Source organism: Chelmon rostratus, chromosome 8, assembly GCF_017976325.1.
Source record: "Chelmon rostratus isolate fCheRos1 chromosome 8, fCheRos1.pri, whole genome shotgun sequence".
NCBI classification, from domain to species: Eukaryota; Metazoa; Chordata; class Actinopteri; order Chaetodontiformes; family Chaetodontidae; genus Chelmon; species Chelmon rostratus.
Window position 1 is genome coordinate 11,647,906 of NC_055665.1, and position 27,034 is coordinate 11,674,939.

General features: G+C 41.5%; 2 protein-coding genes across 2 annotated transcripts; one reads left to right on the forward strand and one right to left on the reverse strand.

The window, feature by feature from the left end:
- The first annotated feature begins 1,398 nt into the window (after nt 1-1,398).
- Nucleotides 1,399-12,806, forward strand: leng8 (leukocyte receptor cluster (LRC) member 8). The gene is made up of 15 exons (XM_041941918.1): nt 1,399-1,744; nt 1,816-1,948; nt 3,239-3,379; nt 3,569-3,646; nt 4,298-4,727; nt 5,460-5,631; nt 5,717-5,887; nt 6,192-6,440; nt 6,542-6,706; nt 7,049-7,343; nt 7,610-7,711; nt 7,824-7,892; nt 7,982-8,111; nt 8,217-8,424; nt 8,516-12,806. The coding sequence occupies exons 1-15, from the start codon at nt 1,704-1,706 to the stop codon at nt 8,676-8,678; spliced, it is 2,547 nt and encodes an 848-aa protein (XP_041797852.1). The 5' UTR covers nt 1,399-1,703; the 3' UTR covers nt 8,679-12,806.
- Nucleotides 12,807-12,962: 156 nt separating this feature from the next.
- On the reverse strand, nt 12,963-26,802 carry rbfox1l (RNA binding fox-1 homolog 1, like). The gene is made up of 12 exons (XM_041942035.1): nt 26,478-26,802; nt 20,811-21,047; nt 17,602-17,781; nt 17,424-17,477; nt 17,237-17,329; nt 17,071-17,140; nt 16,929-16,988; nt 16,691-16,826; nt 16,560-16,599; nt 16,412-16,479; nt 15,919-16,000; nt 12,963-15,818 (listed from the first exon to the last, which is right to left on the reverse strand). Exons 1-12 carry the CDS (start codon nt 26,562-26,564, stop codon nt 15,774-15,776), a joined length of 1,152 nt encoding a protein of 383 aa, XP_041797969.1. The 5' UTR covers nt 26,565-26,802; the 3' UTR covers nt 12,963-15,773.
- Nucleotides 26,803-27,034: the final 232 nt, after the last annotated feature.

Below are 27,034 nucleotides of genomic sequence, written 5' to 3' on the forward strand. Positions count from 1 at the left end.
AAGTTAACCCTCATGTGTTGCACCACTTAGCTGACAACATAATATTCTGTCTGTCTGGTGCATTGTTAACTCACACCGTTAACCCCACATTCATTTACTCATACAACTCACAAATGAGGAACCCTCTTATAAAAAGATCAGCGACAGGAGTGGAGTACAGGTGCTTTTAAAGAGTTCCTATTATGCAGCTTCCTCCTATGTGCTAAAGAAACAGAAGCATTACCAAACTCCAGGTACTCACACAATGGTGCTGGCTGGTGAGTCATTGTTTGTGAGATGTTGTCACAAATACTCGACATATTTGTGTGGTGATGTAGCTGGCAAGACAACAATGGGAGCAAATTATTCATTCAGCAGGCGCATGATATCATTCACTGTGAGAAATGGGCTGGAAATTACACTAAATACAGTATCTTATTTGTCTTGAAGCATGTACATTTGGATATCAGGCAAGATAATGCTCAAAAAAGTGGATTTAAAAGAAGGCATTGTCGCACTTGTCAGTATTCAATTCTCAAAAAAGTCAGAGATTTGTTGTATTAGTGTTTTGTGTGGTGTCAGATTGGTTCCAGTTGGAGTCGATCTTTTAAAAAGACTCTGTGAGCCCTGCTGTTTTTTTACTATGCAGGAAAATACACGTTTATTAACAGTCGTGAGTATCATTTACACTCCATAGAGAATTCCAAAAGGCTTGAATGAGTTGGGGCTAAAGTCGCAGAGAAACTGTCAGACAGGAAATGACTCTCCCCCTCTGTAATACACACACACACAAGGTCACACATCCTGCAGCTGTGTGTGCCTCACATGAAGATGAGAGGAAAAAATGTATGTATTCCAATGAGGGAGTATGCCTAAAATCTATACATTTTGAAAAAAACAAAACAAAACACACAAATAACAACATGCACTGTATCCTTTTTTGGGTAATAATAGCCAGCCCAGCCTCCCAAATATGGTCATAGTGAAGAACATTTTTGCTCAAATAGTGTTATGGACAAACGACATGAGCTGATTAAGAGCATGAATCGGTGATTAACCGATCTACCAATCTATCTATTTATATACATTATTGGATTTCATTAAACTTTTATTTTCTTTTTCACTACTCATGACTGGAGCACAGTGAAGAACCATAGAGGTAAGTGTGACCTGCTCTTAGTTTCTCAGGCATCAAACTCCCGCACCCGTTTTTATGATTGACAGGCTAGTAGGTGAATACGGCTCTGACCTAAAGCCCAAGATAGGCATTTGATTGGTGCAGCCCGCAGGGGACGGTACAGAAGGTGGGACAAACAAGAGAGTAAGCTTTGCCTGAGAGGACTTACTCTGGGGAGCACAAATGTGAAAACAGTAACGTCACTTGACTTGGCCAATGTTACTTATCTGCCATTTTGTATCTCCGCAGCCTGGGCAGCCAGATGAAGTTGGTCGTTAACGAAAAAGGAAGCGATTATGCTAATGTTCACTTCATTTTTTAAATTTCCACCTTTATTCTAAGGATGCTAAAGTTTGACTTACTCGGATAAATAGTGTTAGTATCGTTGAGTTGAACATCGTGTCAGTCTTCATGTTGTCTACCTTTTGCTGTAGCAGGAAAGCTAACCCTAACGACGTAAGTCGAGTTTCTCGATAGCCAGCTAGCTTAGCTAGCGAAAGACTGCTCTAGCGTTAGCTTTCTAACGGCTGCTGTAGTCCGTGGCGAAATGGCGGCCAACACGACCCAAGCAACCCCTACAACTAACTGGTAAGTCACACTCTCTAGCTACAAAAGTGACACAAACACAAACACTTGACTCATGTTGTTATTGACGGCAGGTCCTACGGTGCTCCTGGAGACGCCCAGGTTCACGAAAACCCAGAATGGGAGAAGGCAAGACAAGCATTAGCCTCCATTAACAAGAGTCAGAGCTCTGCAAAGACTACACAAGCCAACCGGACAACAGCAGAGGTTTGCTTTTATCTCTAAATGTGTCTCTATCTGTTTTATACCTGGCATTGAAATCAATCTTGGGCTATCGTGGACTGAACATTAAAATAAATGTAAAAAAAAATCTGATCGACCACGTTAAAAGGTGGCATGAGAAGAAATACTGAAGCCGTCACACACTGTAAATAATCAAACGTGCGGCCTCACTCCCAGTTAAAGGTATAATATAAAACATTTAAAACAGCATTTAAATGTCCAAACTGTCTGTATGTTGACTTTTTTGCATGTGGCACTGGTGCTACAGGGGTTAAAATCTCAGCAAAATGTGAATATTTCACTAAAACTGCAATTTAAAAACAGAATTGTGAAGCCTGCCGAAAATGTGCTTAATCATTTAACTTTAGTGTTTGTTGAACTTGTCTTTTTTAAAGTCTTAATTTATTTCCAAAATTATGAACACAATAACATCATGACAGTTTACATGTAAGATCAAATGAGATGTTTACAAACTAATTACGCTGGGTAAAGTTAATATAATTTATTATAGAACTCTTACTATCTACAAAAGAGGAAGTATTTTGGTATGAAAACACACATTTTTTAATTTGATCAAGTAATCTGTACCATAAATACAGGTCTGGCATTTGTAACAAACCAAATCAGTTGACAATTCAACAATAGAATTGGTGTCGGATGCATGGGGACACAAGTTTAAATGCATGATGGACTACAGCTACCAAGTAGAATAATGACAATTGTCGATTTACCTCACACATAATCCCTCATCTCAAACCAGGTGCTCTGGCTCCATCCACACAAACAAGTTTTCATTTTAAAATGGCATTTTAGAATGAAAACGATCTCCGTCCAGGCAAATGCAATTTTAAACACATGCATCGCAGAGCTGTATCACATGGGTGCTATCACTGAATGATTTTTTTTTCCCTAGCAGATGCACATTGTACAGCCCTGCTATAAACAACTAGACCTATTTATATATTTTGTTGATTTGTGTGCTTATATCAGAAATGCGTCCAACAATGTTCAAACCCAGAGTAATCTGTAATTATTACCTATGGCCACATGCTACTTCACAGCATCGTCAGACTTTGTCTTTTGTGTTTGTTTTGATTGATTTTGATCGTCACAGCAGCAGTGGATACCAACTAATTGCTTGTGGGGGTTATGATTAATTTCACAAATATTTGTTTCTGTATCTTCTTGTTGTTGTCATTTCTGTCCTTGCTAGGTGATTTCCTCTCTGTTCAGGATAAAAATACCGAGACTGTTTGTGCATGGTTCTCATTTCAGGCTGGTCAGTTTCAGCCAGCAGTGACTGACTCTGCTGCCATTCAGCAGCAGCAGCAGCAGTACTATCCGTGGTACCAGCAAACTCAGCAGCATTATCCTGGATACACATACCCTTATAACTACTACTACCCAATGGGCCCAGTAAGTTCAAAGAAGGATTTTTTTTTATTAGTATGTTAACTTAATGTTAAATACAAATTCAAGGTATGTACTGTGTTCAGCACTGTTAGCTGCAAGGCTTGAACATCTGTATCTCTTAAAATAACATCTGATGTAGAGAGATTGGGTGATCGTTGTACAATGACAACTTTGGTTTCTCTGAATTTCCAGTATGGAGCTGCATATCCACCAAATCAGTATGGTGTACCCCCAGGGCCTTACCCAGGAGCTCCAACCTCTAATGGACAGGTACACAACAGAAATTTCTAGTTATTCATAGACCCCTGAATTATGTCGCAGGAATAATTAATGAATGAATTGAGGTTTTAGAAAGATAAAACTATGAGCACCAACTAATACCTTAGTGACTGGATGTGACCAGTGACACATTTTGTAATAGTGTGACAGAGCATTTGGTGAAATTAGTATACGGTGTAATGTATCAGATTAGATTAGATAGATACTTTATTAATCTCACAATGGAGAAATTCACTCTTACAGAAGCTCTTCAGAACACACAAGGGGGGTGGGGGGGTTAGCAAATGGCGGTGCAGATAAGAACAATAGGAAGAACAAGAACAATAAAGGTGCAAATAAGAACAATGGAGCAATAAATTACAACTGTGCAAACCACAAAAAGAATTTCAAAAATGTAAAAAGAAATAAAGAAAAAAAAAATATATATATATACAAACACACACACACACACTGTGTATATATGTAGAAAGTGTCTTTTAACCAGCAGCAGTGGGTTTGGTGGGTTTGGATGTTTGTAATCAGAGAAGAACAGAGGTTAGGTATTTATGTAGCTTCTGGTACAATTCTTCAAAAGCTTTATTTTGTTATACTACTAAATATCTTTTTTTCCTCCCCTTCTTCATCTTTTTTTTGTTCTCATAGCCTCCTCCAGTGCCTGGAATGGAAGACCAGTCCCCCAGCTATCCGTCACAGCCCCAGCCTCCTCCCCCTGCTACTCCCCAACCACCCCAGAGCCCAACCACCTCAGAGAAACCCCCTCCTCCTCCACCCCCACCCATTCCTCCCCCACCCAACTCCCAGTACCCCCCTCCTCCATCCCAAAATGCTTACAGTGCCAGTAACTCCATGCCATACCCACCTGGTGACCCCAACCAAATGCAAGTTTACAATCATTCCCAGGGCAGACCTAACTATGGACAGGGCTTCCAGGCCCAGAACACCTATCAGCCCTCTCAGAATACCTCTCAGCAGCAACAGCAGCCAGGCCAGTATGTACCAGGACTTGGCAGAGGAGACGCCAACAAAAACAAAAACCAAAAACAAGGACAGCAACTGTGGCACCGCATGAAACGTAAGGTTTACTGTTTTGAGGTAGCTGACATGTATAACCTTTCCTCAACTGAATTGCTACAGAGAGTTTGATAAAAGTAACACTGTTTTTCTCTGAATGCAGTTTACATCTATGTTAATGCCTATTACTGTTTCTGTATTTGCATTTGAGTTCAGTCATGAAATGTTTGTTTCAATTACATAGGCAGAAAGTAAGCATATTCATACACAAGAACAGAGAGCAGGAGAAAAGCCTGTTGTCCTGGACATGCCAGAAAGTGTGTGTAATTAGGATTGTTGTTGGAAGAGAGTGACGCAGTGCATCTCTGTATCAGGAGCAGTCTTTAAACAGCAATGTAGGAGAAGTACAGGGAGGCAGGTTTTTCCACTTAGCAACAGTTGTAATGATGCACACTGTAATGACGTGTCTCTAAATCATACTAATCAGAGAGCTCTACATGTGATTGTTCATATTCCAGACCTGTATTGTACAATCTGCCGTTGGAAGAGTAAAGCACTTTATAGTAAAGAAGTAAAGTTTTGTTCTTCTGAATCTTGGTGTTAGGTTTCCACAAACCTCATAGTGGTTATTTAGTTTATCTTGTTGAAGGCTAAACGGGATAAACCACAATGACAGAAGACGGAAATCTGTTTTTAGTGGGATTTAGAACAGATGTCAGTTTTGGTTATTCAAAACACTCCCCAGTTAATTTTTATTTCTAAATTGTGTTCCTTTTATATTTTTTTCTCACAGAGGCGCCTGGGACAGCTTCTGTGAAGTTCAATATCCCAAAGAGGCCCTATCAGGTTCAGTGTTCTACAATTTCCAATCAGACTTTCCCTCCAGGCGAGCAGCCCTCAGGCTTGAATCCAGCTCCTTCCTCCCCAGCTAGTGCCAGTGCTGCAGCTGGTGGTGCTCAGACACGGTGGGAACTGGTCTGTTTCTACTGATTCGCTGTCTTTTCTTCAAATCTGTGATTCATATGTTGACATAAAATGTCTTGTCTCCAGACCTCAAGACTGGCCCCAAGCCATGAAGGAATACGTGCAGCGCTGTTTTACAGCCTGTGAGACAGAGGAGGACAAAGATCGTACAGAGAAAGTGCTGAAGGAAGTTCTGCAGGACCGGTTAAAAGATGGCTCTGCATATACCATTGATTGGACTCACGAACCATTGCCTGAGTGAGTTTAGTAGTGGATTATTGTTTGCCAAGTGTATATTAGTTTTTATCTAAGCTTTTGAAATTTCTGCAGACCGCTGCACATGAGCTATGCAGATTAAGCAAACATTAAATACTGTATTTTTATATGGTTTCAGTTGACTGCAAAGGTGAATTCTGGGTTTGTTTTCAATAAGTTCTGCTGTAACAAGCTAAATGGATGCATTTCTTTGCTCTGAATTGTTGTGCACTCCTGTGACTTGTTGGTAGTGTTGGCACAGAGGCACACATTAAGATTTGTTGTTTTTCCTTTTTTCTTTCTGTAGGCTAAAAGTTAAGCAGTCTCGTTGGGAAGCTGTTCAACCCCAGAGGACATCAGATGGTTCAATTAGCCGTGGTGGAAGCACAGCAACTACAGCATCAAGAGGCAGGGGTGGCGGACACAGACTGGGCCACTATAGGAATATATTTTCTCAAAGGAGTCCATCTTCCAGTTCCTCCCGTTCCTCCTCCCGATCCCCATCCCCCTCCCATGGCCGGCACAGAGACCGCAGCAACCAAAGGCATAGACGCAGGTAAGACACCATTTCCTCTTCGTTTTTTTTTTTTGTTTGTTTGTTTTAGTGGACACCTTGTGTGTCTCCTTTTTAAATGTCTTGTGACTTTTTGCTCCCAGCGATTCGGGCTCCCAGTCAGACAGCAGCATCTCAAGTGACCTCCGACCTCAGCTGTCACGACGAAGTCAGAGAGGAGCACGTGGTCGTGGTAATGACAGGGATAGAGGACGTGGAGGTGGAGAGAGAGGACGTGGAAGAGGAGGAAAAGCCAACAGAGGAAGGCGGTAAATTAATTAAAATTGGAAAAAGGTTGTACTTCAAACATGGTGTTCTCAGTGGAGTACTAAACCTAAAATCCAGTTTGCATATTAAAAATATATAAAAAGGTAGCACATCCCAAGTTATCATATAGAGGAGGATAAACCAGTTAAATGTGAGTATTTTGTCTTCCTTGACATGATAACATGGCATGTGCTACATTTTTATATTTTTTCAAATTAATGTTGGCACAAAAATTGCAACTACTTTTTTACTCATTGATCACTGCTCTTGAGGAAGCCTCAAATGGAAGACCAATGTCTGTGTCTTTGACTAGCTTGTGAATAACCTATAACTTTCTCTCCCAGAAACATGGAAGATTCCAATTCAGCTGTTGGAAAGAAGAGGAAAGGTGGCAATGCTGGTCTGGACTTCCATGACCCCAACAGGGAAGCCAAGAAGCAGAGCAGAGCAGCTCGTTTTCACAAGCAGCTTCGCTCAGAGCCGCTGGTTCTCTCTGTCAATGCCCTAGACTTGCCTGATGGTACACAGGAGGGCCTCAGCTGGGAGGACTGCCCAATTGTTGGAACATGCCAGGACATCACCAAGTCCTACCTGAGGCTTACGTGTGCCCCGGACCCCTCCACTGTGCGCCCAGTATCTGTAAGTTGTACTCTTCTGTCAGCCTTTTTAATTCGTTCTGATTGTAGTTGTAGTAGCAGTCTTGAGATGTGTCTGAGGAATGCTGAATAAATGTTAAACATTGTCTGAAATCACTTTTTTCAGCATACTGTAACTGCAATTTGCATAGAATAAGAGAAGAAATGGACTGATGTGATGAAACCTTTGATTATATTTATGTCTCCTTCTACATAACAGAAGATCAAGATTCAGATTTAGCTCTATTTCTGAACTTTTTTGTCACTCAGGTCCTGAGAAAATCCCTGCAGGCTGTGAAAGCGCACTGGAAAACCCACCAGGACTATGTCTATGCCTGCGAACAGATGAAGTCCATACGACAGGACCTCACGGTAAGTTATTTTCATATAAATTTCATTGTCATTCTGTCTTTGTCTTAAGTCTCAAAGTTAAGTACTGTCTGTTTTTTCTTTCCTTTGAATGTGTTTGTTTCTCCCCGTCCAGGTCCAGGGAGTTCGTACCGAATTCACAGTAGAAGTGTACGAGTGTCATGCACGTATTGCTCTGGAAAAGGCAAGTCTGTTTGGTTTCTAAGTGTTGCATTAGCTAAAAGCAATAACAGTACATTTATTTAATTCTAGCTGAATATTTATTGTCTTCAGGGAGACCATGAAGAGTTCAACCAGTGCCAGACCCAGCTGAAGGCCCTATATAAGGACAATCCCTCCGAGAACATTGGAGAGTTTACAGCATATAGATTGCTGTATTATATCTTCACTAAAAACTCTGGAGGTATACTCACATTATTTTCTTTTAAGTAACTGTTAGACATCACTTACATGTAGCCACACTTTCCATATTTCCATAATAACCTTGTCCATTCATCTTCCCTTCCAGATCTGACCACTGAGTTGGTGTACTTGACGCCGGCGCTGAGGGCAGATGTGTGTGTGGCTCATGCACTTGCTCTCCGCGCTGCGTGGGCGTTAGGAAACTATCGTCGTTTCTTTAAGCTGTACCAGGAAGCCCCGCGCATGGCTTCGTACCTCATTGACAAGTTTGTAGAGAGAGAAAGAAAGGTTGCACTGAGGGCCATGGTCAAAACGTAAGTCAAGTTCCAGTAAGATCTGTTTGCAGATTTTAGGTGCTTGGAGCGCATGTGCTGATCTCCATTTCTCTGTTTCCTCTCTCCGTAGGTTCAGGCCTGACTTGCCGGTGCAGTATGTGCAGTCCAATCTGGGCTTCTCTTGTTTAGACTCCTGTATGGGCTTTCTTACTGGCCTAGGTGTTACATTTACCCCCTCTGACTCCCAAAAGATCGACTGCAAAACCAGCACAGCCTCTTTGGCTGCCTCCTGAGGGGGGCGGGGGGTAGCAACATTAAAGGAGATGCTAGGGGACCATCATAGATCCTTACATATACAATGCACTGCACTTCAGACACCTCAGGCAGTTCAAATAGAGTAATTGGCAGACTAAAAACTAATTGAGGATTGTCTAGAAAGATACATGGTAGAATACTCTGCTTTAAGTTTCAGATTACAGAAGGCAGATGTAATATTCTGGTTTCTCTGATAAGAGCTGATGTAAACATGAGTCTGCAGACTACAGATATTGTAGGATAGTTTAATGCGCAAGATCTCACTACATTTATAATGCGAGAAAAGTGTGCGAACAGTTTAGATTTGGGATTATCTTGTCATCTCAGAATTTCAGGGCCAAGAAGTCACAGAACCAGGTCAGGGAGGCACTCACCCTCATGCTTCCTGTTCCTTTACCACCATCAGATGTCAAAGCTAACGGTGTTCTGTCATGTTTTTTTCCTTCCTCAAGTCAGCAGCTCCAAGACCTGAAGTTTCGAGCCTTGTCAACCAAGAGACAACCAAAAACATGTTTTTCAAGTCATTCATCCAGCCGCCGCCTGTTTGAAGTCAAGCCTACAGTGTCAGTTCAGCTTTACATTTCCTCTCAGAGACTGAGACAACGAGGTGAGAGGCTGCCAGCAGTTTGTCTGAAAGAAGACGAGGTGGTTTGTATGTCCTGCCCTGCGCCTGGTTTCTTCAAGGTATCTACAGTTGGCTGTTTGTCCCTAGTCGTATGGCCAGTGAAAGCAATGGACTGAAGTCTTGAGTCTTGTTCCGGATTTAGTTAAGTAGTATTCCTTCGCTGGTCACAACCATGAAATGATTGGCCGGCATTGGCGGAAAAAGTCTCAATCTGATGAGCATTGACTTTGTGAATGATAAAGGCTACAGGCAAGTGTTCTTCAAGGTGATCTCCTCACTCCTCCTCGAAGCTCTATCTCCAGAATCGAAGCATCCAGATGCAGAGTGGGGATCTGGCTCCATCATCCTCAGGTAGATGTTCCACCAGCACCTGGAATCAGCAAGACCTGATCGACACAGCAGTGTGCAGTGATGAGGCCCATGCTTGATCCACGTCTTAACCTCCCCAGTAAAAGAAAACAGCTGCCATCGTCAAATACAGCTGAGGGTGAATTCTGCATCCGGGGGGAACCCGGCTGCTTCAAGACGGAGTAACGAGTGGTTTGTATGCTACATCTTGCTCGGGTGTTTGCGAGGCTGGTAAGCGAAGGGGACTTTGGAACGTTATGGAGCCGCAAAGCAGATTGCTATGAAAACTTGCAGGTTGATACTGAACAGATTAAGTTTCAAAACTAATAACATCCTAAAAGGCAAAAAGCAAATTCTGTATGGTCCCAAAAAAATACTGCAGATACACACTGCTGTCTACATGTTACTTTGAGTCTTAAATTAAAACACACTTTTTAAACCAGCATTGAAGTAATAATGAGGAGATGCCAGTTGAGTGAAGACTAGTGCATTTATATAAATTTGTCCCCTAGTTATGATACAGCTTTGTGAAAAGAAAAAAAGCTGCCATGTTCTGGTCTATAAAGACGCTGTTGTGTCAGTGGAATTGTAGTGCTCTGATGTGTTTTTTTTTTTTCCATGTAGCTTCAGGTGGTCTGTGCTTTTCAGGACCTAGAATGATGATGATGTTGGTAGTGGGGCACACTGTCTGAGGTGACAATTGGGAAATTTCTGTCTTACAATACTTTAAAAATAGTGATAAGACAGCTTGAAAATGTCAGGAAATGCACCCTAACCAACAGTACCTTCAGTGCAGACTTGTCCAGCATATCCTATACTTCCTTATGTAGAATGATTGTACTGAAATTGAAAACCAAGGTTGACTTTTTTTCTCTTTTTCATTTTTAAACAGTATTAACTGCCACTGTAGAAATATTGCGCCTGAGGTATTTAAGACTGATGTAACTGAGCAGAACATGACTGGATGCAGTCTGCTGTACAATCGACGTGTTTACTTATCTATACAGTGTATGTTTGTAAATATTGTATGATATTGGTGTGATTTCAACTCGAGCATAGTGTAGGGTTTTTGTTTCACACACGGTAAGTGTGATTTTATTTTTCTTTTCTTTTGGGTTTTGCAAAACTCTGTGAATATGTGAATTTACAAACAGACAGATCTGGATTGGGTTGTGTATCGTGTCTTCATCGTCACAGTGGATGTTGTTGATTGCCTGTTTCCAGTGCCAGTTAATCCCGGGCTGGGAGAAACTAGCACTGGAAACATGCAGCCTGAAAACATTAGCACAAGCTCTTGAACCAAAGTTTGGCAAGATTCCAGTGATGCGAAGAATTAGGTTTTTTAAATTGTCCCTTCAGACAAAAACACATGACGACATTCGTGTCACTTGCCTGTTTTGTGGCAGTTGTGTGTTGGCAGATTGTTCCAGACAAAGCTGGTGTGTTCTCCGTGAGAAACGGGACCACCACTGCCAAACACGTGTCGTTAACGTCTCCCACAAAAGGACGAGGACAAAACGCTTTTGTGAACCTGTCTTTGTTTTCCGAACTATTAATTGCTTATTATTTCAGCAAACATTTTGTCATGACAATGATCTCAACATGTTTTCTTTCTTCCCCCTTCATTCACCTGACCCCCTGTCCTCTTCGCTCTTCCCTCCCCTCACTCCCTAAACCTTTCTCTCACACGCCACCAGACTTCTCATTCTGCAGCTCGTAGTACTGCTGCATTGCAGGAGCACACGGAGTGATGATAAGTGGGCGAACCACCTCCAGACGGCAGCCGGAGAGGGTGAATTGTTAGCAATCCAAGTCTCTTGGTTTGACCCACTGAAGTTGAAGCCGTACAGCTGATAAAATACGTGGGAGCCTCACATAATGAAGTGTGGAAAATGCTGATCTGCTGCTAACCCAAATATTTAAAAAGTCTTTCTGTGCAAGTGATACCTGTTTAGTTTTTAAAACAATGTTTGATGATTGACAAAGTCACCATGTACTGTGGTTTTTCTGTTTGTCCAGATGCATTCACATTTTTTAACAAGCCTGCAGTTCTTTGCTGATATTTAGGTTTTTTTCTTTCACTCTATTTATTTGTAGTTGTGAATCATTTGGCTTGCGTTTGCTAGGTTAACAGACCTGCTTGAGTCGATTACGGCGTTGCAGTTGAGCCGAGTTTTCAGAGTTTAATCCCGCATCTGAAAATGTGTCTGGACATACAGAACAGGTTCTTATCCTTGGATTCACCTCCATTTATTAACATTTCTTTTAATATGCAGTCTTCTTTAGCAAAACATAATGGTTTGACAAGTGCTGGTTCGTGCTTCCATGCTAAGAGAAAGTTTTTGTTTCTTTTTTTCACGTGATGAGCTCGACTGATGGTTGTTTGTTGCCTTTGGTTTGTCTGAATGTAAGATTTTTTTACACATGGTTTAAGTGTGTAATCTGATGTCTCAGGTTTTCAGCATTGAAACAGTCCAGGATGTTTGCTTTGTTGTTGTTTTTTTCTTTCTTTTTTCTTTTTTAGTCTAAAATTTCACCCCCAGACAACTAACAATACACATTTTGATTTTGGATGCTTTTTTTTTTGTTTTCTCCAATGCCTGAGTCATGTTTTCAGTATTTTTTGCTCCCATGTTACTATATACCTCCATCAGTCCTTGTAACTCCTTCCTTGATATTTGACACTGGAACAGCTCCCACCTTCCTCACTTCAGCTGTATTCATTTCCTGCCATTTCCTTTTAACTCGTCTTCATTTGAATTTGTCTCTCACTTCCTCTTATTTCCTCTCCCTGCATGCTGTCCTCTCCTCGTCCTCCTCCTCCTCTTCTCGTCCTACAAATCTCTAACCGGTATTTGTTCTCTCCTCACTCTCTTCTTTTTCCTTTTATGTTGAGTATGTTTGTGACCATTTGCCGTGTGCAACTAGTCACTCTCACTAGTAAGTATTGTATTGCGTCTGCAATGCTTTAATAGTTTATGTTGCAGCTCACTAACAGCTGACGCTGAAGGTTTACCTGCAATGCTTCCTCCCTATCACCATGCCTCTACAGATCTGACAATGATAAACTGCCATTTTGTAAATATTGTGTACATATTTTGAAAAGTCTAATAAAATTGAAGTATAAAGAGCATCAGCTGTTTTTAATTAATGGAACACTTACTGTCAGAATTTATTTCAGAGACGGACGGATAAAACAAAAGCGAAACAATTTGAGCATTGGTCAAAGAATTGAAGAGTCAGATTTGACATGGACGTACTTTTATTGTGAAATGTCAAATATCTAGTGAGAGGCACCTGTGACACCCTTGAAATAGAAGTAAAATGAGTCTGGTTACATGGCGCAATGAAGGCATTTCCTTCCTGATTTTCCCTTACGCAGCCAGGTTTGACTTCTTTATTTCGGGCGATATGATTGAGGTATACATCAAAGTAAATTCATGGGGCAGTGGGAACAGTAAGGAGTTTCATGATATAGGTGGAAAAACATTTCGAAAAGTTAACATTGCTGGGAAAAGGATAGAAAACAGGTAATTAAAGATTAAAATAGAAGAAAAGAATAATATGTAAGACTACATGCAATCAGTTAAATAGAAGGAAAGAATGGCAAAGGACGAGTTCATGCAGTTAAGTTTAAAAGGAAACAGCAGAAAAAATAGAAGGTTGAAAGCTTTATACAGAAGGTGCACTGATACTGAAAAAGGATCAAACTAAGATGGTATGACAAACCGCTAATGAAAGTCACAAAATAGAAACGTGTTTTGTATTTGATGAACTCTAGATTATGTCCACGAAACCCCATAACCTGTAGTTATAAAAAGTGTGTTACTTTCACAAAACTACAGTGAAAAGTTCTGCAGCAAGCAAGCACATCTTTTATTTTTGTCAACAGTTTTATCATTAAAGGTGAATAAAAAAAAGCTTGTATGTGTGTATCTCAAGTCTACAGCTGTGCAATTCATCTCGTGTACAGTTAGAGAATTTAAAATCATGAAGCACAGTCTGGCTGTTCAATTAAAAAAGAAACTACTCAGAGCAAAAGAGAAACTACTGATGAAAGAGAAATGAGAAAAACTGTAGTTGAGAATTATATAAATTCAGAAGACAAAGGAAACTAAAAACTAAGAAGTAGAAAAGAAAAAAGCTAATTTAATTAAAGAAAATAGAGCTAGAACTGCATAGTATACAGGAGCAGAAGAGGGAAATGAGAAGAAAGAAAGAAGATTAAAATCTTAATACTTATACACCTACACCAACCGCTAGTAAAGAAAAGAATAAAACCAGTAAGTGAAGAAGAAAATAGAAAAGAGACGGCAGTGCAGAAGACAGAAGGAAGAAGAGGAAGGAAGCCAGACTAGAGTGAAGTGAAAGGAAGTAAGCACTGAAATTAGAAAATAAGTATGATAAGTATATAAGTAGGAAATGGTAAATGAAAGCAAGGAACAGACGAAAAGAGGCTGCTTCAGTTTCTCTTCAAGGCCTGATGGACATTAAAGTTTCACATTAAGTTTCATGGTCAATGAATCACAGGTCGAGGCCTCTTAGGCAGCAGAGCTGAAACAGGAAAACAACCCAAAGAATAATGAGACACGATTAAAAGAAGATTGGATAAACGCAACAAGCCAATAAAGGACAGAAGAGGAGAAGAGAGGGAAAGTTTTATTTAGAGGTAAACATCAAACACAGCAGAAAAGAGTGCAACAGAAACAAAGAGCAGGCCGAGAAGAAGTGATCAATACAAGTCAAGAAGGCATTCAGCAGTTCTGAGTGAGGAAGGAGAGAGACAGAGCGGGAAAGGATGCCAGTGGAGCGAGACGCGAGGCAACAATAGACCAGAGTTTGAACAGAACAGAATACCTGAACTCTTAGTGGGCAGCTGCAGAAGCGAGCCTTTGAGCAAGGCCTTTAATCCTCCGTTTGTGTGGCGAAGCTAAAAGCAAAAGGCTGCTTCTTGCTGCAGCTCCCAGCCGTGGCTGTGTATGACTGTGTGAGCGTTAAACTGGAGGTTTGAAGCAGCACAGAAAAAGGAAACTTCTCTGGAGAAATAAGAGAAGGCACACTGTGTTAGTTAGGATTCAACGGACGGAGAGGTGAGAGGTGGACGGAGAGGAAAGCTCACGGACACGCGATGGAGGATTAATAATGACGGCTGTATTAAAAGCTAAAAATGTATGAGAGGTAGATTGTTAGAAAGGCAAAAAACTAAAAAGGCTAGCACATTATATTAAGGTACGTATATTAACATGAACTAGTTGCTTATAGCATGCATATTAGTCATTATAAAGCACTTATTAATGCCTTATTCTGCATGACCATAGTTTTCCTTCAATAATCTGCAAATTACTGCTTATTGATAGCAAGTAGCCTGAACCCCCAGAACAAGGCATTAATAAGTGACAAATAATATGTTGCTAATAAGCATGCTAATAAGCAACAAGTCAGTGTACCTAAATATAAAGTGAGACTCAAAATTAAAAACAAATGAAATTCCACTTATATCCACACAAACATTAGTTGTGCATTTGTAATAATGATACCAGTGTCACAGCTGTCTCTCAGTCGACCGGGTAACTGAACAACCTCACTCATATGCTCACACGCACACACACACACACACACACACACACACGCACACACTCAAACAGAGGTTTAGTAAATAATTAGCATCAAAAATAAGTCATTTAACATTGTACAAAATGTTCTTTTCTTGTACAGTTTGACCCGTGAAAAGTCCCAGAAATGACTCGCAAACATCAGTCTCACAGTATTTTTCACCTTCTGCAGTGTGAGGCCATCTACCGGCATCAGCACTCTTTAAATTCAGAAAACAATTAAGCAACTGTCTATATATTACATATCATCCTCTTCCAGGTGCTAGGTATTCATCAGCAGAATGGGCGGTAAATGGGCCCTACAGTATTTACAGCTTCAGTCTGTTTAGTCTCTCGAGGAGAGGTTGTGATGGAGACAGGAGGTAAAACCATTTCCACATTTCCAAAGTTTAAGGATCTCACTCTCTGTCCTGCAGCGTCCACGGATCAGCCAATCCCAGAGTTCAAGAGAGGCGTCTGTACCCCGACCCCCCCTGCGGGCGGGCTGCTCAGTAGGGGGTGAAGCGGTTGTATCCTCCTCTGTACAAACTGGCCTGTTGACAGAAGCAGTACGCCAGCTGTGACCGGGGACTGTTGTTAACCGCACATGTAACAGGATAGCTTTCAACAGAGGCTGTGCACGTTGTGACTCACCACTGTTCCAACTCCATATGTTGTTGTTGGTCCGACCGAGTGGTGATAGGGATCTGCAGCTGTGGCGTAAACCCGTCCGTATCTGCTCAGAAACATCAGAAGCAGATGTGAATGTCATCTGACGCAGAAAGGATTCGAGAATGTCTGAGTACATGCGTACGCCCCCCAGCTCAGCTCCCTCCACAAAAATGTTTTTGTTTGGATGTTTTTGCTTAAATTTCATCAAAAATGTTGCCTAGAAATGGTCAAAATGAGAGACAACTAGTCTGCAAAAATCAGCATTAGCCTTAATTAAATCCACCATGTGTTGTTGTGTGTATAATTATGGATTTCCAGAAACAACCCAAGTGCCGAGTGCAGAGTTCAGAAAATCCGACTCAGCTGAAAAATCACCTTGTCAGGCTCTCTGGTGTCTAAAGCCGACACTTTCTCTAAATTAGCTGTTAAAGCTGATTTGTGATTTGAGGACTGTGTGTGGTGTTGGTCTGCCTACCCATCACTGTAGGTTGCTGTGGCGGCAGACGCTGATTGAGCCACTCTGTAAGCTGCAGGATAGCCTCCCTGCACACAAATCACAAACCAACATGAATGTAGCCGCCGTGCTCCAGGAGGAAATATGTGAAAAGAGTGCAGCAACTTACATATACTTCTGCTCCGTACAGTCCATCCTGATATACCACCCTGATTAAAGTAGATACAAACAGTATTAAAAGGTGGAGCAGCGGTGAGGCGTTTGCAGAGCAGGCACTGTTACTCGGACACACAGTCTTACCCCGGATAGGCGGGCACTGCAGCAGGTGTGGCTGCAGCAGAGCGGATCGTGTTGTAGACGGCTCGGCCTCGACCCCGCAGCGCAGAGCCCCGGTAGGCCAAGGTGGGAGTCGCTACAGGGTACGGGAAACTGGCAACTGCAGAAAAAAAGAGAGAAAAGCGAATATCAGATAAACAGAACCGTACAATGCTGGTGATCTCACAACAGCAACAGCTCAGAGTCACAGAGAGGAACTTACCTGTGTAGAGTTCAGGTGCGTACATCGCCCCCATGACAGGGTTGATCTTCCATCCAGATGCTACACAGAAAAAAAAAAGATGGTAAGTTTCTCCCTACCAGATATAAGCAGAAGCCTCCCACAATCCGGTGAAATGCCTTACTTGAAAGTTCACCATTCACCAGAGGCGTCTGGGGCTTCTTGGTCACCACTCTTGCAGTGGCATTGTTAACCTGAGGAGACACAGACCAGGACGAAGGCAATGAGAGAGGATCATTCTGCAGAATATTAAAGCGGAAGCTTACTTAAGGTTGGAAGTTCTCCCTCACCTCAATCTTTCTCCCCTCCACAATCGTCCCGTTCAGCTTCTCTCTGGCCCTGTCAGCCTCAGTGGCGCTCTCGAAGGTGACGAACCCGAAGCCCTGCAAGTGCACATGGTCATATTGTTTGTTTGTAGTCCGTCTTTGTTCATTTAATATATTCTTTAAGGTCTGATAATATTCCTGTGATGCTCACCTTTGACCCCCTCTCATTGAAGATAATTTCCACATCAAGGATCTTGCCAAATTGCTGAAAATGTCAGATATTTTATGTCAATATCATACTCATTTAACTTAGGAGGTGATTTAATTTAGTTTTCCAATATGGACAACAGTCATATAAATATGTTGTGATACTGCGTGATTAATCATACCCCAAACATCTGGCGGAGGTCGGGGTCTCTGAAGCGGAAGGGGATGTTGGAGACGTGGAGGCGTTTCGGTTGGGCCTTACCTGACCCTTCCTCGTCACTTCCGCTTCCTGCTCCGCCCACCGATGACACCGACACGCTCAGAGACTGGGAGTCAGAGGTCACAGGGACCAAAGCATCCTCCTGACAGTGAGAACGTATGAAAACAGGAGGAGGAGGAAGAGGAGGAGAGAAAGCGAGCACATGGAACAGAAGAAGAATGGACGTGAAAGAACAAACGTAAACAGAAAGACGGAAAACAAAAGATGGAGAAAAAATGAATGAGATGAGAGTAGGTGTGAAGAGGGAGAGGGCGTCAGTAGAAAAGCAAAGAAGGAAAGGGGGGGAAATCAGAAAAGTCAAATTCAGCTTTCAGAGAATACTCTTTGTGTAAAAACTCAGGTGCGTAAGCATCACATGGCATTAGGCAAAGATCATTTTCATGAAGTCAAGTGATTCAAACCAAAGTTCAAAGAGCATTCAGCAACCAGTGATCCCTCTCAGGCAAATGTGAGGAGGCTCCATTTTAGTGAGGCGTGCACTAATGCACTGTACAACAAGAATAAAGACACTAATATTGACGATGACAATAAATCTACTTATGCTCACTCAAAGCTGTGGCAAACTGAATTAAATAAAGTTTAAGCCCCTCTGACAGCTTACAGCCAATTTGCCTTCTGATTTGCATTCAGTATTGGTAAGAGTCTGTAAAATACATATTAAACTATGCTAATATTTAACTAATTAAAATTGCCCCATGCAGAAAAATCAGACCTAATGTGCCAAAACCAAAACATTCACTATCCCACAATGCACCACGATGCTAGTGTGTGCACGTGTGTGTGCGTGTATGTGTTGGTCAACCAGCGCAAAAAAAGAATTGTTAAATATGTTTTTTTTTTCTTTTAAAGACAAATGAATGAGTCCAAACAAGAAGATGAGAGTGAAAAGGTCTGCAAGAAAAAAAAAAAACAGTGCTCAGCTTCAGCAGTGAGATAGAGAGAGAAGGGGTGGAGTGCATTTAAGAAACATTAAAAAGCAAATAAATTACAGGAAAAGTATTGATATGTGGGGGGAATGCAGTCCTTTATGCAGAACTTGAGTATTAGCATTGTAGTACCAAGAGACAGTGGAAAAGGCCTCAGTGCAGCAGTGAAGAGTAACATTAAACCAGAGTAAACAAGGCAAAGAAGGTGCGCAAAAAGCTCGAAAAGGAAGGGGGTGATGGGGGGCAAAGGGGGCAGAGGTCAAAACTGAACGTTCCACAAGGGTCAGTCTGGGGTCACGGTGCTGCTTTTCTGCCAAGGGTTAAAGGTCATTGAAAAGGGGCGACATTAATAAGATAGGGATAGACAGAAAAAAGGGTACAGAGACAAACATGAATGCACACAGGCCACTGGATTACGCCTCACTGGCTTGCCATGGCTAACTACAGCATCACACTCACCCCCACACACACACACGTACGCGCCACAGACAGGCTACAGTGGAGGGGAGCGGGAGACAGGGGGAGAGGGTTGAGTTGGGTGGTGGTGTCATGTCACGATGCAGAAATGTGTTTCTGGACCTGAGCGATATTTCAGAGGGGGGAAAGGGGGTCATCCGGTCAGCCTCCCCCTTTGACCCCCTCCCTCCATGGCGACGTCTCAACTTTCTCCGAAAATCAGCACGGACCCAAGTATGTCAGGGGCTCTAGTAATAAAATATATAGATGGGGCCACAAAACACCATTTATGAGAGGAGGAAGAGCGACGTCAGAGCTGAGCTGCCACACAGATCAGACTAAACACCTCTGTCCTTATCATAGTGGATGCTTTCAAGCCAGAGGAAGGTTTGATTAGTGCATGTCATCTTAACTGCACTGATATATATATGTTATATAATTTCTGTCTAAATGGAGCTCTAAAAACCTAATTGTCTTACATTCCAATCTGTTCTTCTTGAAAAACTTCTTATTTTGTGCTTTGTGTTTTCCATTGCTTTGCCATTTGCTTTTTTTATTGCTGCTGCCTGTAACACCAAATTTCACCAGCTGGGGATGAATAAAGTTGATCTTATCTTATTTTATCTTATCTTATCTTAACTTATCTTAACTTATCTTATCTTATCTTATCTTATCTTGTTTCCAAACTTTTATATGTGTTTGTATCTTGAAATAACACAACAGCCACGCTAGTAACTCTGTGAGCTAATGAGCTAAATGCTACATCGTCACGCTAACATGCTCTAAATGACCATGTTAACATGCAAATATAATGTTTACCAGGTTAGCATAATTTTTAATGCATTGCGGACACGCTAAATCTTACGTTAGCGTGTCCGCAATGCAGCCAAGAGACGTTTCACTCTGACCCGAACCCCAGTTACACAGAAAGGATAATGCAGGTTGGTGCACTAGAATCAAGAGAAAGGAAATTTAATTTTAGAAAATATTTAAAGCTGATTTTTATTGGAACCAGATTGATAAGATCTGCCTGCGCTGGCAGATGTTTTCACTTATTTAAGAAAAATAAGACTGTAAAACACAGTTAGAGACAAATGGCACGATAAGAAAGTTGTTTTTTTTTTTTTGCTGTTTGAGAAACTTAAGAATTTACAAAAAAAACTATTAAATGAATATACGAGTGCTTTATCTACTGCAACTATGTGTGTTTCAATTCACTTTTCCACTTTAGCAAAAAGTCACTCAACACTGAATCTTTTTGTTTTTTTTTTTCTACCTCTATCAGGAGTCAATTTGATTTCTTGATTGGATGAACCACAAAAACACAGCAGACAAAGTGTTGTACACTTAACGGTTAAATGTCAATATCAACACAGAATCTGACAGCTATATTCTGGAAAAGTGATCCGTTTTATTGGCTGCTAAATAAGAAACAGGGGAGAAGGAAACGTGGGGATTTATTTTCAACAACAAATCCCCACTCAGCTGCCCCCCCACTTCAGTTTGCTGTACTGAGTGTGAGCGACATTCCCGTACATGGACACAACAGTGGAGGTGGGTCTCTAAATATAGAAGGAAACTCTATCTGGCCGTGTTCCTCTGATAGGACATGTGTCTGTACTACCTGTATCAGTAGGGCTTCTTCTCGCATTAACTTACTGAGGATCAGATGTTATTGGGGCATGAATTTCTTGCCATGATGTGAATTCCATTCTCACGCCGTTCTTACCGTGTTACTGGATGTCAGAGCCTCGGCCCCGTCCAGCTGAGGGCCCTGATAGACTCTGAGCTGGGGATGCTCGGGGTACTCTGAACTGGCATGTGCAGAGCTAAAATCGAGAGGTGGCAGCCTGGCCGCGGGTGTTGGCGGACCCTGACCCGGAGGGGGGTAGGAGGGAGGAGGGGCGTAGACCTGAGGCAGGGCGGGGTCGGCGCTGCCGGGGCCGGCCTCCTGCGTGGGGCCTCCCTGAGGAAGAGAGGGAGGGAGGAATCAGCCACTGAGCCCGGACAAGATATCAGATGTCAGAGGTGTAAACAAACTAACCACCATGTTGTTACTGTTAGAGCTCTTCTGCTCTCAACAATACTGAATTGTTGAGTTTGAATGAAGAGTTTGTGACGCAGAAACAAACATCAGATAAACAAAAATCTTTCCAAACTATGTGAATGATGGAAAAAACATGTGGAAATGCTAAAAAGCACATCTGGTCTTAATGTCTGCATGCTTGTTGAAACCAAAACATTTTTAACTTATGGTTCAGATACTAAGATTTAAAGGATCTGCCAGTGGTAGAAAGTACATTTGTAAGTGCATTTAATCAAGTACTGTACTTACTATTTCACTCCACTACATTTCAGAGGGCATATTGTACTTTTTACTCCACTACATTTGATTACTTGGATTACTTAACTTAGGCTAAGATAAACCTTTATGAATCACAGAAGGGAACGTTCAAGCTACAGTATATGAAGTGATCACAATCAGCTCAACCTCTACCAGCTGCAACATGAAAGTGATGAACACATTTATGCATCAGCAATTTTAATCCAGTCATATAATATGCAATGAGCCGGTGTGCATAATGAGAACTTTCACTTCAGGCAACATTTCGATGCTCATTGCTACTTTTGCTTAAAGACATGAATACTTCTTCCTCTCCTTCTTCACAGCTAGAGCAGAGACAATTAGCGGATTAATCAACTGGCTAATCAACAGAAGATGAATTGGCAACAATTAATGATGCTATGTTTTATTGTAAAAGCCACTCTTTTTTTTGTTTTAGACAAAAGAACCAGGAAAATTGTGATGGTGTTTTACACTTTTTTCAGATTTCTTATAGAATAAATGATTACGTTAATTTAGAAAAACAACGGATCAGTAAATGATGAGCCCTAGAACAGCCTCACTCTAAAAACAGCCAAATCCTAACTCGTACATGGAAGGAACAGAGACAGTTAAGCTGAGAGATGCACATGTTAGCAAGCATGAAAACAGATCTGAACCACACAGAAACAGAGGTGAACAACCGTCCTACACAGCTTTCACTAGGTGAATGATCCAACATGGAGCTAAAAGCAGTGTCTTACCCCTTTACTGCATCCCTCGATCTCTGATGCATTGTCCAACAACTGCAGCATGTTTTAATGCAAGCCGACCACCCGCCTACCGCACCATAAGTTCTACTGATCCACCAATCACATCAAATGATCGCAGGAGCAACAGGGACCAGGGGGGCCACACCAACTGTGGTCATCTGTAACTGTCAATCACTTCACCCCCACACCGCCTTCACTTTACACACTCGTGAACACACAACACACACACACTTCAGACTGGAGCTCGTCCCCCAAGATGAAGTATTTATGAATGTTAACGCTCCTTCATAAAGGTCGGCTCTAAGAATACCACGTCTGAGAGGCCAGCATGGCTTTATTGCACTTATTCAAACAATAAATTCTGACCTACTTCCCCTGATGCTGTGTGGAATACGTTTGGTTGCCTTACAAAAAAAACTTTACCTTTAAAATAATTTCTTAATTTTTCATTTCTGTTCTGTTCTGGCTGACATCTGTTGGATCATGTAGACCAACACCACAGATGATCACATCATACTCAAAGATGGGGAAAGAACACTAACTGCATTCACTGTAGTGCTGTACTCAAGTGCTGTCAGTGTTTCAGTTCAGAACAGCTTTGCTTCATCTCAATGAGAGCGAGAATACAATGCTGACATTATCTGAGATGAAGATGGAAATGATGTGAGAAGTGTTTGTCGAGAAGATCCTGGAAAATCCCCAAATTTTTACACACAAGCAGCTACAAAGTGACGCACTGAGTTTGAATTCCCCTTCAGCGATATAGTCAGGATTAGATCCACCTGGAATATTCACAACATCGAGACATTCTTGCCTGTGATTTTGAAAACATTTTACTGGCTTTTTAAACTGTAAGCACTATTTTTGAAGGCAGAGCTTTACTCTTCTCGGATTAGTTTTTTTTTTAATTCTGGGAAAATATCCTTATTTACCAAAAGTTAGATGAGAAGATCAATACCACTCTCATGTTCATACGGTGAATAAGAAGCAACAACCAGCAGCTGCTTAGCTTATCTTAGCTTAGCATAAAGACTGGAAACAAGGGGAAACAGCTAGCTTGGATCGGCAGTTTTTACACTTTTTTTTCGATTAAAACAAATATAATGTGATAACTATGCTAAGCTGAGCTAACTGGCTTCTGCTTCATATTGGACAGACACGAAAGCGGTAAATTGACCTTTTCATCTCGCCAACATATTTCCCAAAAGGTCAAACTATTCCTTAATTTTTTCTATTGCATTATTAATATTTTCACATCATCAAAGGATTACAGAAGTTATTCCGTCTCCGTGTCCGAACAATTAAACTTATATCTAAGTATTGCATTACATGCAAAATGCCACAAGTTTGTCAGCCAGCTTTAGGATTTAGAGGGATCTCTTATAATTAAAAAGTCTCTCCACCACCATTTCATAACCTCTCATGTATTTCTCGATCAGCTGTTGCACTCGGGAGGTGTGAATAATGCAGATTCAGACAGTACAATAAAGCAGGAATTGGAGGCAGCTTGGTTGAAGGAACGGTCACTCTGCGTCAAGCACTTGAGCCAAGTTCTCAAGCTGCATACACTTACGTCTGTCTGGCAGCGTTAAAGTACATCAGACTCCTCCTCTGTTTTCCTATGGTTTAAATCAAAGTATGGGTTCTCAGGCTGGATGAAATACACCAGGGATCTGATGTAATGCACACATTGTCCTAGCAAGACCAGTGTAACTGAATGAGTAAGCAAGCGATGACACTAATTACCCTGCAGCTATGTTACGTTTGTCACATTTGATTGCAGCACAAAGGTTTTGCTGTCTAACTGAATATTTTTTGTTGTTTTGCTTGTTTGTTGTTGTCATGTATATTTTGTCACCTTACGCACAGTATGCCATTTACCATTTTAGCCACTTTAGTTTAGCACGTTTGCACGCCAACATTTGGTCATAAAACAAAGCACTGAGATGTCAATTACTGCAGTTTATCTTGAGGTGAACGTGAATGTGCTTGGCAAATTTCGTGTTTAGCGATCCTTACATTGTTGTTGACACATTTCACACTCACACAAACACAATGTGCACCTCATGGTAGAAGCAAAAAAAAAAAGTCTGGAGATCACTGAAGTGTGTAGCTTCCATTGTCTGGGGACCATGAATGTCTGGACAAACCCTCGCAGCAAACCATCTCACACTTGTTGAGGTGTTTAAGTGTGGATCAAAGTGGTGGAAAGGAATAATGACTGACATTACCAACCCATGAGCCGTGATGCGTTAGAGAGGCTAACAAGTGTTGCAAGACATAGTAGAAATGCTAATTAATCTAAATGGAAGCATTTACTAGGACGGGTCTACCCTGCTATCATGTTCTAATTCTGGAAAGTAGACCGCGGTGAGGGATTCATTCAGATAGCTACAGTATCACGCTGGATCTTTCCAAACACTAACTTGTGCCTGTATTGCGTCTCATCTGTCTCAACAAACAACCAATGTGTGACTGACAGATGGCTGAAGACAACACAATCTGTTAGATATCACTGCCGATCCTCTTCGAATCACTACCAGCGACTGTGCCTGATTCAGTATCACGGCGTCAGCAGGCGTACACTCTCTGTCCCCCTCTCCTCCTTGCAGGCTTTTTTTGATTTCCATTTGTTCCCTGTTTCTCTCGTCTCCCTCCTCAGCTGTCAGTCGGTGGTCAGAGGTCAACGGCTCGGAGCCAGGTGCCTGCTGGGACAGCTGCTCCAGGATTTACACACAGACGACACTAACTGCAGATGTGGCCTTTAAGTGCTGGCCGAGTTACAAATGTTAGCCAACTTATAACTACTTAAATGAAAATAAAGATTCCTTTTTCAGCTCATTCATGCTTTAAATCCTGCTTTGTACTTGGTTCCTTTGATGATATTTTCAGATATTTTATTAGGTAGTTAATAATGAAGAGAAACAGTAAAGATAGAGGGCAAAGACTGATGTGTGACACAAAGATCCCTGACCGGATTTCAAACCTACACTCTTCAAACAGATGCTGCGCTTCAATCAAACAGATATTTATGCAGGAAAACTGCAGAAGGATGACTCAGTCCATGGAAATATAACATTTTAAAGCCAAGTTCAGCATGTGCTAATGCATTTTGGAGAAGTATCTCATTCTTGAATCTCAGACAGGAAACTTTTTTTTTTACACCTGTTTTCTCAAAGAACCACTCTAAATATCCTAAAATAAAACATTGATTTGAATGTTATGCTCCAACAGCTAAAATATTGGATATTCCAATGAACAGCGGGCAGCTTTCACACCTAATCAAAGAACAGTTGACTGCAGTCAAGAAGATAGGTGACAGAATCTCCTCCGGTGATTATCTGCTCAGGATAGGAGGGCTAAAAATACAGCTGGTGTGAACCAAAGAGACAAGGTAGAGAAATACCAGATGCATTGTGGCATTAATGGTATGTCAGGGACACTTAGACAGACACACACACACACACACACTTGAACTGCCTGCTGGCATCACAGAAACCACGGGACTAAAGATAACCCCTAACGTGTCCTTACTATTAAATAAATAAGACCTTGCACAATCAGTGTACTTCGCCCAGCTACACTCAGGCCTCTTTGATTGCTTCTGGCCAGGAGATATATGTAGTCACAAGTGTATTAATCAATACATCAGTAAACTAAATTTGATGAAAGATGTGACTCATTAAATCAAGGAAATAATGGCCATTTGGTTGTGGAATATGTTGGGAATATGTTGGCTTGATGGTCTATTGACTATACTGATATTAATGAGTCATTTACAGTAAAAAAACTAATCTTAGAGCTGAAAGGATGAGTTTGGAGGAGTCAGATTTTGACGATTTTGATAATCAATTTACTATTTCTGTCATTTTTAAGCAAAAATGTAAATAACTCATTTGTTTCAGCTTTCCTTAATGTGAATTTTTGGAAGTAAAATGCTTAACTTTGGATTTTTTACATTTGGTAACAAGACATTTTAACATGTCAACTTCCTGCTGGGTATTTTTGACTCAACCAAGTGATAAATCAAGAAAATAATCAGCAGGTATATCAGCAGTGAGAGCAATTGCTTGTTGCAGCCACAAACTCATTCAACTATGGATTTTATTCAGAATCTTAATCATATAGCAACACATCTTACTTCTGACCTCTGAATCCTGAGGCAACTTAGATAAAGACTCATAAGCCCCCAGCAGCCTGACAGACTGGACAAGATACAGGCTTGTGAGGATAAACATTCTGAGAACTGAGAAGATGAGAGAGATTTTGGAGTTCACCGAGCAGATTAAGGAGAGTTTACCTGGACTAGGCTGGGGTAGCATGTGGTTGTCTGTGGGTAGACAGGGAGTCCATAAGGCTGGAGAATCACAGTGGGTGAGGAGAGCATAGCCCAAAAACCACGCACACGGCGACAGGGAACGGAGGAAGATGGGAGGAAGAGGAGAGCAGGGGAAGAGGAAGGGTTGATATGCAGACAGGAGAGCAGGCAATCAGGCTGGGGAAAAAAGAAGGAAAAATCCCAACAGGAGAAAACAGAAGATCCAAGAGGGTGAGGGGAGAGAAGGTTAAGACTCTGTTCAACCTCGGAGATGAGTCAAAGAAGAAAACATCAAGAAAGTCCACAAAACAACCGAAGTCCTGTCCGGAAAAGACAGGATATAGTGCAGTGAAAGAGAAAGCGAGTGAGCTTCTGTGTGTCCATCAGTTGATCAAGCAGCCTGACAGACAGAAACACATGCTCAGGGTCCCATTTCAGAGTTATATAAATAGTCACCCATGTCCTTCTCTCTGAGTTTACCACCTAACCACCCTCACTCTTACACACTTTGTCATACAAGATTTCTCACGACGTGTTAC